The sequence below is a fragment of the Lupinus angustifolius genome, chromosome LG18 (assembly GCF_001865875.1).
Source record: "Lupinus angustifolius cultivar Tanjil chromosome LG18, LupAngTanjil_v1.0, whole genome shotgun sequence".
In the NCBI taxonomy this organism is placed as follows: domain Eukaryota; kingdom Viridiplantae; phylum Streptophyta; class Magnoliopsida; order Fabales; family Fabaceae; genus Lupinus; species Lupinus angustifolius.
This window is the reverse complement of record NC_032026.1, coordinates 1,390,522-1,403,953: the sequence shown is the minus strand read 5'-3', so window position 1 is coordinate 1,403,953 and position 13,432 is coordinate 1,390,522. Positions and strand designations below refer to the sequence as shown.

At 30.8% G+C, this 13,432-nt stretch overlaps 1 protein-coding gene across 1 annotated transcript; it reads left to right on the top strand.

Annotated features, from left to right (window-relative positions):
• Positions 209 to 7,097, top strand: LOC109332398 (aldehyde dehydrogenase family 2 member C4-like). Its single transcript, XM_019567369.1, has 9 exons — positions 209 to 442; positions 1,428 to 1,570; positions 4,321 to 4,704; positions 4,966 to 5,055; positions 5,244 to 5,417; positions 5,506 to 5,643; positions 5,975 to 6,112; positions 6,438 to 6,499; positions 6,768 to 7,097. Exons 1-9 carry the CDS (start codon positions 334 to 336, stop codon positions 7,039 to 7,041), a joined length of 1,512 nt encoding a protein of 503 aa, XP_019422914.1. The 5' UTR covers positions 209 to 333; the 3' UTR covers positions 7,042 to 7,097.

Sequence of the window (13,432 nt, the reverse complement as noted above, 5' to 3'; positions counted from 1 at the left end):
AAAATTAGAGTATAAAATACACTCAATATAAAAAATATATTATAATTCACTAAAACAAATATATAAAATTTAAATATTTAATACAAAAAAGTAAAAATGTGGGTAAGTGGATACCGAACATGTCGCTACATAATATAATAAAAATAATGTTAACAAAATTGTTGGAAAGAGGAAGAAAAAAACACACTATTCTACCAACCCCCATTCCTATCCATTCACATTTATGTATATATAATCATGTGACCTAACTCCAACACCATTTTCACATAGCCCCTCAAATTAATAGTCACATTTACCTCTTTTCTTTTACATTAATCATTCACACACATTGTGATGGCTGATATCTCTAACTATAGTGGTCATGATGGGTCCTCCATCCAAAGACCAACCATCAAGTTTACCAAACTCTTCATCAATGGAGAATTTGTTGATTCCATTTCAGGTTTATTCATAATAAATACCTCTTCTCTATCTCTCTATGTTAATTCCTCCTTTAATTAGTTTGCACAAAAAATCTCTTATTTTTTAGATGAAATGTTAACTTTACCTACATTTTATAGATAAATGATAAAGATGACAAATTTGTATAGGTTTTATTTAATTTATATGTATTATTATATATCTTATAACACTTGAATATTATGTTTTGATTGAATATACATATGATACGCATGTTGGGTTGATCCAATGTTAAACAAAATAGATCTAAGGAATTCATATACACAAGCCGAATGTTGATATTCAAATACTAATGAATAGTTTCAAACAGTTCCATTCACCCAAAACAGTTTTCGTAGTCATTTTGAAAAAAATAAAAAAAGTAAACAATTTCCAAAAAAAATTAACATATTACTTAAACTTAAATGTAATTAGTTATACTTTACCAAAAAAAAAGAGAAAATTTTAGCAAGAAAATTGTAATAACTGTCAACTTAAATGTCAATGACCAGCATCATTAATATTTTTAAGGTAAATTATCACGATGATGAGGTAAAATTATTCTCAAATTTTTTCAATATATTTGTTTTGATACAAGAAAATTTTCTTATCTTTTTTTGGGATATTTTTTGTTCTTTGGTATATTGTTTAATAGAGAAAAAAAATATCTTCTAAAATATAAACCCAAAACCCTCTTAATTATAGAAAAATGGTATATATATCATCAATAAAAATTTATTTGTCATTTTAACTCATGTATGTTCAAAATTGATAAAGATAACTCATGAATACTTAAATAATATCGTGTGTAGTAAAATATTCACAATGCAAGTTTCCTAAAAATCTTTTTCTACCATCTAAAGTTTTTGGATGCCTCACACTTCAACAAATAAGGAAGGATACTTCAAAATGTGATCTAAATAATTATCTGTTAAACTTTTTTTATTTTTTCTTACTATGTTGTCTTTTTTTAATATCAAAAATCATAGGCAAGACATTTGAGACAATAGATCCCACAACATGCGAAGTAACAGCTAGGATTAGTGAAGCAGATAAAGAAGACGTTGACCTTGCTGTTAAAGCTGCTCGTCAAGCATTTGATTTTGGTCCATGGCCTCGCATGTCTGGCTTGGTATATTATCCTCTCCCTTTACTTAATCATATTATTTTTCTTATTCACATCCATTCTTCATAATTTTTATTAGTTATGTATTCTTATTATTATTCATGATGAATTTGTAATTATCTTTTCTAACAAATATTGCTCACATTAAATCTTTGACCTTTAACTCTGTAAGATATCTCGGTAACCACTAGACCATATATGGCTAGATCAATGTCTATCAATATGAAAAGTTATTGAGAGACATAAGGTGGTCCAATCGTAAGGCGGAAGGGAGGGTTTAAGAAATAAAGTGAAAGAATAAAGTTAAGGAAGTTGTGAGTTCTAGTCTTATCCATATATCAAACTAAAAAAATATGGATTTATAATGTAGTCTGACGGTTAGGAAGAAATGGTGAAGTGAAGGAGGTTAAAAATTTGGGTCTCGCTTACAACAAATACTAACATACTAAGATAAAAAAAAAGAATTCTTACTACTTTATTTATGTTTTTATATTTATTATGTTTCAATCAACCAAAAAATAATATTCATTATGTTTCTACTATCTAAAATTTATGGGTCTATCATATAGTCTTGCTCCTACTTGCCATTAGAGTTTCGCCATAGGAGTAATGAAGCAATTGCATGATGCTTATGGTTAAGATTACTAACAAGGTTTAAATAAATTTTGGATTCTATACTTTATTCAATTCAGATTTCAATAATAATAGTTTATCTTTTGGATTGTGACCTTTTTAATTTAATTGGTTTATATTTGAACTTTTATAGTTTTATTAATTTGAATTTAGATTTGTTTTAGACTGATATTTTAATATTTGAAACTGTAAGGACTGATTCTTAATAAAAAGTAGGAACCAACTTTTTAATAAGCAAAAATTATATGTACAGAAAATAAAATCGTTAAAAAAATGAGAAAAAGATGTTTGCACCAATAATGTAAAGTTTTTTTACATTATCTGTACATCATTTATTATTCATTTTCAATTATCATTGACTCTTAAATAAAAGTAATACAAATAAATGATAAATAACGTCTCAACTGTGTATAAAATTTTATAATATTACTGCATAAATATTATATTCTAAAAAATAGTGCTTAATACCATAGGAAACATCCAATTACCTTTAAAGATCAAATAAGCTAAATTCATGATTTAATAAATTAGGCTCATTAGATAATAAGCTAAATTGAATTGGAAATTTTGTAAGTATGATTTTCGAACATGGCTTGTTAGGCGTGAGTTTTTTATTCTATGAATTGTAACTAGGGGTGAAAATGGTGCTGGTTTAAACTTTAAAATAGGCTAGATCGAACAAAACCAAATAACATTAATACATTATGGGTTGGTTTTATGGTTCAATTTTGTTTTTTCTTTAAAAAACTGTTTATGTTTGGTTTAGATTTTGTAAATTTAGGAACCCGTTAATGATTTTGTAAATCTAAGAACTATTCGAACCTAACCAAAACAAATATTAAAGAATAATGTTATATTGTTGTTTGAATTGTTCAATGATTTTTTTTGCTTAAATTATCAATATATGTTAATGTTATATATGTAACATGTCTTCTAACTTTTGTGCTACTTATAAGTTTGAAACTAATACATACATAAATTACTATATGTGATTGATTGTAAATTGTATAACTAATTAATATATATATTTTACTAATTATTAATTTTATTATATATATTACTAAGTATTATATATTCTATTATTATATTATAATTATGATCATTCTATTTTTACTGCCTAAATTACATTATTGGTGTATATGTTACTATGAAGTAGTTATGAGTTTTAATTTGTTTATTTGTTTGTTTATGGTTTATATTTTTTGATAATAATAATAATAGTTTTTTCGTTTTATGAATAAACAATATCTTTTGGAATACATTTTTAACAAAAACAAGAAAAACGTAGAAGAATAGAACCGAGGTAAATTATTCATGAATGGTTCGGTTCCTACAATAAAATTTATAATTATTAAGGTAAACCAAACTTTATTTTTATGTTCGGTTCGATCACGGAATTACACCAAAAATTGAGTTAAACTTTTATACACCTATGGCTAACTACTGATTTTTTAGTTCTTTATATTATGATGATCATGATATTTGTTTTGGTAATAATATGTTTTTTTGGTAATATGATGATCATGATATTTGTTTTGGTAATAATATGTTTTTTGGTAATATGATTATCATGATATTTGATATAGTAAATAAATATCTATGCTTTGAAAGTTATCATTTATTATTTATTACATTTTTTATTTATCATAATTAATAGATAAATAATAATTAGTATTAATAATTAGAAATAATAATAAGGCAATAAGTTGAGATTAGTATCAATAATTAGAAATGTTTTTCCTGAATGAAAAAATAATGAATAAATTTGGTCATTATAATAATAACAATAATCACTTTTAGAAACATTTAAAATATAATGACACATGAAAGAATAACAAAAATTATGCAAAACAAGTAACGTTTAAGAACAATTCCTCTAATTTAATATGGGTTCATTTAACTATAAAATTCTGTCATTAAATATTTATTTTCTACATAATGCACTATCAATATAAAAATATATACATAATTACTATATCATTTACATCCATTATCATTCTAAAAGTATAATGATTGAATATAAATGATGAAAGATGAATAATATATTGACACAGTAAATGAGAAGAAGTAGTGTAGAATTAAATTTATTGATTTGATTTTAACAATGATAATTGTTGTATCAGGAAAGGTCAAAAATAATGTTGAAATGGGCTGACCTAATTGAAGAACATGTAGAAGAATTAGCAGCATTGGACACCATTGATGGTGGGAAGCTTTATCATTATTCCAAGGATTATGAAATTCCTCTAGCTGCAAGTATGCTACGTTACTATGCTGGTGCTGCTGATAAAATCCATGGTCAAGTATTAAAAGCATCAATGGAGTTCCATGCTTATACACTAATGGAACCAGTTGGTGTTGTTGGTCACATAATTCCATGGAATGGACCCTCCTTTTTGTTATTCACCAAGGTTAGTCCTTCAATAGCTGCTGGCTGCACCATGGTTGTCAAGCCTGCTGAACAAACACCTCTTTCTGCATTGTTTTATGCTCATCTGGCTAACCAAGTAAGTATCAAACACATTTCATTTTCTTATCAAATAGAGTCAACATCTATTTTCGTATGTATCAACTTGATCCCTTAAAAAATGTAACAATTTGTTTAGTACGTTGTCTCATAAAATGAATCTTTAGAGATTGATATTTCTTTCTCACTTATTTTTAATGGACCAAATTGAAACACGCAAAATGGGGAATAATACCCTAATTTTACAAGTTACTTGAGGCTAAGCTAACTTAATTTTCATCTCATTCCCCCTTTTGTGAAGGCTGGAGTCCCAGATGGAGTGATTAATGTAGTACAAGGATATGGACACAAAGCTGGTGCAGCCATAGCCTCACACATGGACATAGATGCGGTAATTTACATATCAAACATTTAGAAGTAACAAGTTCTTATTTGAACACTAATAATTTTTATGGGAAAATTATAGCATAGACTGCATGTAATTAACTATTACCATTAATGAAATGATTAAAATTGGTGTATTCAACTTAAATACTTTATATTAATATCATACTTTATACCTTGATTATATATCTTTAGGTAAGCTTCACTGGTTCCACAGAAGTAGGACGCAAAATAATGGAAGCTGCAGCTAGGAGCAATTTGAAACAAGTTTCACTTGAATTAGGAGGAAAGTCACCTCTCATTGTTTTTGATGATGCTGATTTAGACAAAGCTGCTGAGTTTGCAGTTCTAGGCATCTTCTTTAACAAGGTTACATTGCTTTGAGAAAATCCTTTAAAAGAGTGTCCAATTAGTATATTACCAAACCAAATATTAACTTATTCATTTGTTATTTCAGGGAGAAGTGTGTTGTGCAAGTTCACGTGTGTTAGTTCAAGAAGGGATCTATGATGAATTTGAAAAGAAGTTGCTGGAGAAGGCAAAAGCTTGGGCAATTGGTGACCCTTTTGATTCTAAAACTCAACATGGGCCTCAGGTAAGGACAATATATATAGTATATATAGTAGCATACCCTTTTTGTTTTCTAGAAAAGCTAAGTACGTTCTTTTTTTGTCAAATGTTAGTATATTAATATTTGTTATGGATGAGACTCGAGCATTTGCCTCACTATCTAAAGTCTATACATTTGCATTTGTATACTTGTATATTGTCTTTGATGCAAATAAATCTTAAGTTTCTGATTCCTTCACTCTCACCAATTATATTTCAAACACTACTTTGTTGTTTGAGAAATCAATCACATGTTACTTGAGAAAAGTTATTAGGATCCTTTTTCAGTTAACTATGGCTAACATTTTTTATTGCAGACTAGCAAGGACCAGTATGAAAAAATTCTTTCCTATATTGAGATTGGAAAGAGAGAAGGGGCTACCCTTTTGTTAGGAGGCAAACCAGTGGACACTAAAGGTTATTACATTGAACCTACAATTTTCTCTGATGTAAAGGTGAGCTCTACCTTCAAGTAACTATCAAACTGAGTATCCTTTAATTACTTTTGTCATTTCAGTAGTTAGAATATAACACCTACATATATGACATTTCTTTATATGATAAATTCCTGCTTTATAATCATGGGTTCAAATCCTGGAAATAGTTTCTCCACTTGTGGAAATAAGGTTACGCATATCTATCCTCCTTAGACCTTACTAAGTGAGAGTCTCATGTATTGTGTCACCCTTTTCATATTATTAGAACTTTATGCCCTTTCGCTCACATTCTTTAAGTTTTTTTTTTTGTTTCGGATAAACTAAATCCTAATAACCTGTTTAGGAGGACATGCGTATAGCACAAGAAGAAATATTTGGCCCATTGTTGTCGGTGTTGAAGTTCAAGTAAGTCATGGTTTAATCTTAGAGTTTAAAATTTGTGCAATGTAAAATTTTTTACACTATCGACATATCATCCACCATTGATTTGTCTTACTTTTTTTAGAGTCAATGGTAGTTAATAAATTAAGGGTCATGATTTATTATTTGCTGACAGTGTAAAAGTGTAAAAAATACTTACACTGACAGTGTATATATATTAAATCCTTAATCTTATATACATTTTGTTTGGTTCATTTTAGTACCTTTCATATTTTTTGTTCCTGTTCAACAGAACCGTAGAGGAAGCAATTAAGATGGCCAACAACACCAAATATGGCCTAGCAGCTGGTATTATTACAAAAAATTTGGATACTGCAAACACTGTGTCAAGGTCTATTCGTGCAGGCATTATTTGGATCAATTGCTACTATGCCCTAGGGAATGATATTCCTTTTGGAGGGTATAAGATGAGTGGTTTTGGAAAAGATTATGGATTGGATGCACTTTATAAATTCTTACATGTTAAATCTGTTGTAACTCCCATTTATAATTCTCCATGGCTTTGAATGTCTCATGGGTACCTTGTCTTAAATAATACATTATCAAATTAATAAAACTAAGACTAGAGGATCTTATTTTGCATGTTATGTATATGTCTTCCTTCTTCATACATTAAAGCCCAATGTTGAATGTTCAAACATTATCTTGATATATTCTCCATGTGGATGGTTGGTTTTGAACTTTTAATTAATTAATCAAGACTACTTATATATTTGGTTCCATTATGTTTTTTTCATATGTATCTTTCTAATAAATTTAAATTATCATTTTGGTTCCAATTTTAAAATGTGGATACACTTTAGTCTTTCTGTTATCACATGTATGTCAATATTAACAGAATCACTGACATACATATTAACTGCATAAGTGATATTTTCACTCTATAAAAAAATTTCAACTTTGCAAAACGATGTTGTTTCGATTTTTTTAAAAATAAAATAAGAAAACGATGTTGTTTTATGTTATTTTCTTCTCCTTCTCTGGCTCCAAGAAAGAAACCTATGTTAGACCATCAAAATTTTCATAAGTACCATATTAGACTTTACTTGCAAATGAAATTTTGAACCCTAAACCAAAATTTTCATAAGTACCTTTCTATCAAGGTTTCATTTTCTTCAATTTCTCATTTTCTCGATCCCATTCTTCTTCAATGAAACCTATGAAACTCATTCATTAGGGATAATGTAACTCAAATATGCAAACTTAGTAAGAAAGAACAATTACATTCGATTCTTCTGTGTTTGTACAAGAAATTCATCGTAACCAAAGTAATAAGTGCTAAAAATTACATCATTAAGGGTGAGGCGCAAAAGCGTGATGTTATTCCAAGACAGCGAGATTGTCTGACAGTAAGAGGCTTGGTCATTGGGTCATCTATTGTATAAAATGTTAAGATCGGGTTCCACTAGAAGCATTCCCAATGGGAGATGTCTTAGGTTGGACCGATCGTTATAAAAGAATGATTTAAATATTAATTTTGCTAACCTCGATTAAAATGCATATTCATTATGAATAATGAAGTAGTGGATAGAAAAATTATGGGAGACGAACGAGCCCCAATATGTTGAGAGGGTTGGTGATGGCGGTGATGCATCAAAAAAGCCTTGAGGGAGAGTCTAGGTGACACGAGTCCCTTGTATTCCTGCATGAGATATTCTGTTAGATCAGATAGTTCTCACAACTCAAACTAGACAATCTCTAACAACCCCTCTTTGCAATCAGGACCAATGAGAGGGGTGCCCATAAAGTTTTTGATACAACACCGTCCTAAAAGGGACAAATCCATTGGAATAGATCGATCATATATCTTTGCGAGGAATAAGTTGGTGCGTTCAAATCGGCTTGTTATGTGACTTGTACTATCGGTTATTCCGAATAGATTATTGTGAGGATATTGGCATAAGGATGGATGAAACAAGCATAACATTCATATATTGTACTCGTGGATATTTATTCTTAAATCATGAGTTACAAACATCATTCATCATTTGCATTTATGTATGTGATAATATATTATATATGTATTTGTTTTTCTGTCTTGGTGTGATATTCTGAATAATTTCACGTCATCGATGAAAAATATTCATTAGATGTCTTATTTCCTCTTCTTTTTGCTTTTATTTCAGTACACGTCCTTGTCTAGATGAACAAACCGATGCGAATTCAGAGCTACTGATTCTGGATGTCCCGGGAGGGGCATGGAGAATTGGTGGGGACCACTATACATACACAGGCCCTTGTGACATGGAGCTGGAGATGGTGTGCGACGGCACCACGATGCGCTTTCCATCTCACCATGCAGTCATGGGGACTTCTTTCACTCTACCAGACCAGAGGCCGGTACCTACTGTGTCATCCACCCAGTCTTCGACACCTTGTGGACCAACTGTTGCAGGACCGTCAATGAGGCAAAGGAGTTAGAATGATATAACTCGTTCTACACTGCCAAGGAGAGTCGTTCAGCGTACAATGCTAGAACCGCAGGCGTATGCTAGAACATGGATTAGGTCGCGGGGTTCTGCCTATGATATCGTGGAGGACATGGAATCTGAAGATGACGATTGTGTGGAGTTGGTCCGCATAGAGGACTCTATCAAGGTGATAGATCTCTCTTCGGACTCCGACCTGGAGGAGTACTCGATTGAGGGTTCTAGTGCCCCTATTAGTGTTGGAGCATGCCGTTAGGAACTATTTCCTTTTCCTTTTTGCTTTTTTGAGGTTAGGGTATCTTATAGCATACTTTTGTAGTGCTGAAGAATTCAACCTATTTTGTATAACTTCAGTTGGGCGACGATTAGATTCCGCCTTGTATTTTGTACTGACATTTTACATGACCAAACAACACATTGTCATACATGTTGTAGGGTCAAGTCAAATTATTAATGAAGAAGTATTTAGAAAAATATTGTATTATTTTCAATTATCATTAGGTATCAGTTCTTTACTTTCTGCAGTTTATCAAAATGTGACGTCTTGGAAAGAAATAGATATAAGCAAAACAATTTGTGAATTAAATATTACATAGAAGAATAAAAAAATTACCAATTTTTCTAAGATTTTAATTACATTATTTATGAAGTGATTTTCGGACGTTGATAGTATATATAGCTAATGGTTTCTTGTTATACAATGATCTATAATAGAGGAATGGAATTTCAAAGTTCATTGCGTCCAACATTCTTTGGAAACTTCCTTTGGAAAAGTATGGGTTAAAACCAGAACACCCTTTGTAGAAGATTTTGTAGCTTGTCAAATGGCCATAATGCGAGAAAATTATTCTCTTAGGCTGAAAAAGGAAAAATTGTTTTTAACAAAGCATCAAAATGGTGGTTCTGGAAGGAAGGAATTGAATTTGAGGATAACTCTAATGTGAATGCAGATCTAGTGATTTTTGCAACTGGTTTTGTTGGAATGAAAAAGATCAAAACCATTTTACCATAGCCTTTTCTTAACCTATTGGAGTACCATTCTGATAATATTATGCCTTTGTATAGGTAGAACTGCTTTTTTCATATTTGGATAATCTCATCAATTGTTTTTTTTTCTTTTCTCATGTGATTATCATGTGAAGTAGAATGATAAATAGAAATATTTTATTAATAGGCCCGAGAGAAGAAAGTGATAAAAAACAAAAACAAACAAAATTAATAACATGGCTTGCCACTTTTGTCCTTTAACTATAATATGATGACATTTTCTTTGTAATGTGGTGACATTTTTATCTTTTAATATTAAAGAGAAAGCAACAACTTACCTCTCGGGTGAAATTTTGTCATAGATCATATCTCATACTTTGTCTTGGGTCAATAATATAAAACAAAAATAACAATAATAATGAATGTTTAAAAAATTTAATTTGCTATCATGTTTTGTTGGCACGGAATACGGTACGAAACAAGATATAGGACAAAAGATCTTTGTTCCTCCACTACTTGGAGAGGATTCTTTATGGTTTAATTTATTGTGCTTGTTTTAAAAAAAGATTAGAACTATTAATTGAGTGATGCATGGTATTTGTGGCACGAAAACTATCCATCCTTTGATTCCGAACATGGCCTTTGTGGGTTATGTTGAGGTTGGTTCACATGTTCACATTTCTGAGCTAAGTTCCATGTGGCTTTCTAGACTTGTAGCTGCTAAATTCAAGCTTCTGAATGTTGAGAACATGCTTTCACAAACTCTTAAGAAAATGGAAGTAATGAAAAGGTCAAGTAGGTTCTATAAGAAGCATTGCTTTAGCACTTTTAAATTCAACCATAGTGATGAAATTTGTAAAGATATGGGGTGGAGTTCTCGGAGGAAGAAGAATTGGATATCAAAAGCATTTGACCTATATAGAAATGGAGACTACAAGAAGGGAGAATGATGGACATCATATCTTGTCTCATGGGTTGTCTATCTTACCCAATAAAAACATATCATATAGATTTAAAAATTTAAACATTCATTATTTTTTCTGTTTTTACTTTATTACTATTGACATAAGATAATATATGGGCTTGAGTCTAAAATAGTAGATCTTTCTTCATATTGGAGAGCATTTTATATTTTAACTACTAGACATTTCCACACATTCATGTTCAATTGTTTAGATTCATATACTTTAGTTTTTAAGCACATGCAATCATAATTTCATATGGAAGTGACAAATTAATAACTTGTTCATATTTCAAATATTGAAAAATAAGTGTAATATCAATATATTGTTAGTATGAAGATTTATACATAGTTAGAACATCATTCATTATTTATTTGTATTATTTTTTAAAACTCAATGATAACTACACATGGGTGGTGGATGATGTATTAACAATATATTATCAATAATGCATTACATATAGATTTTAATTGATAAATGGTCTTCAAAGTATATGTAACACCGTCATTTTCTGTGATTATTTATTTCACAAACGATTAATTTTAGAAATTAATCATATTGATTTAGGCTAAACCTCAGTTAAGTTTTAGTTTTGTATTGTGCTTTCTTAATTTATGGTAAATGTTCATAATTTTATGAGACGAAAAGTCTTCGGGCCTCTTTTGGGCCCAAATTCACCCTAAATTCGGTCCAAATTAAATGTGATTTGTTTCAGTTCCATAACTCATAGTCGAATTTCGATTGCACCATTGGCTTCAAAATGTTATTTCGAGTCAAAGTAGACACCAAGTTTGTCCATAACTCATATCTAGATATTTTTCACTCTGAAATCCAAGTCTCGATATTCTAAACGTAACCCTAAATCGGGGGATCTTTAATCTCTGGCCGAGTTTTACCCGACAATACCCGGCCATAGTTTTAATCGCAATATTTCATCGCATTAGTCACATCATTCATTCATGAGTCAATCTTGTTTGCTGAATAAGCAAAAGTACAATCACAAACTTAATCCCCTAATCACTCATCAACTCCTTACACCATGATTTTGGGGAACCACTTTGATCTCCCCCCAACTCTGATTTTCCCTTCTATAAAAGCAACCCATTGGCCTTGAGGGAGAACATTTTTTCTTTTTCACTTTCTCACTTTACATTTCTAAGAAATTTCAATGTATTTTTCTTCTTATTTTCTCAATCTCTCACACATACACCATTAAATAGTTATCATCTTTTAGTATGTTGTTCTTGATTATGTGATCAACACTATCAACCCTTGTTGTTACTATAGAATGAAATGTTTTGATATGACCATAGAGTTTTATTGAATCTACTTTAGTTAGCTTACTTTAAAGTGGTAAGTTTAACTTAAGAAATCTTTATTTAAAATGTTAACTTTTGATATGTTGTTCTTGATTATGTGATCAACACTATCAACCCTTGTGGTTACTATAAAATGAAATATGTTGAGATGACCATAGAGTTTTATTGAATCTAATTTAGTTAGCTTACTTTAACGTGGTAAGTTTAACTTAATAAATCTTGATTTAAAATGTTAACTTTTGATGTGTTGTTCTTCATTATGTGATCAACACTATCAACTCTTGTGGTTACTATAGAATGAAATGTATTGAGATTACCATAGAGTTTTACTGAATCTAGTTTAGTTAGCTGTCAAATTCAAAGAGTTGGCGAGATATGCCCCACACTATAATCAAGTGGGGAACGAAAGGTCCAAGTGTGCCAAGTTTGAAAACGGACTCAGACAAGACTTGAAAGTAATTTTCGTACATCAACATATATCAGATTTCCCAACTCTAGTCAACAAGTTTCGACTCAATGAAGAGAGTGTAAAGGCCAGGAATGCGACACTGAAGAGTGTCATTCTACTCGGAAATTCCTATGGACCCCAATGAAATTTCAGTCTAGGGCAAGGAAGGGGAAAGCCCTTGAACCGCAACCAGAAGCCATATGCATCGCCATCTGGGAACCAATAGAGGAACTTCAAGCCTTTCAATAATAGAGGCTTCTGACCGGGAAACAACAACAACAACAACAACAACAACAAAATGAGTTCACTATTTGGAAACTCTAATAACAATACACCAAATTGGTGCTCGAAATGCAAGGGGAGCATTTTAGTGTCAACTGTCCCGTATGCTATCACTATAACCAGCCTAGACACATCAAGCCTATGTGCCCTAAGCTGAAAAGAGAAGAAGTGAATATTGTTCAAGCGGCCAGACCTAAGGCCAAAGGAATGGTGTTCACCCTGAGCAGAGCTGAGATCGAGGATGATGAGGACCTCATATAAGGTATATGTTGAATTGATGAGATTTCCTTATCGATATTGTTTGATTCGGGAGCGACCCATTCTTTCATATCTGATGATGTTGTAAACCGATTACAATTGACTATAGTGTCCTTACCTTATGACCTAATTGTATCAACACCCACCAACAAACTCGGCATAGTATCAACTATGTGCCCTCAATGTCCCATAATACTAGATAATCGAACCTT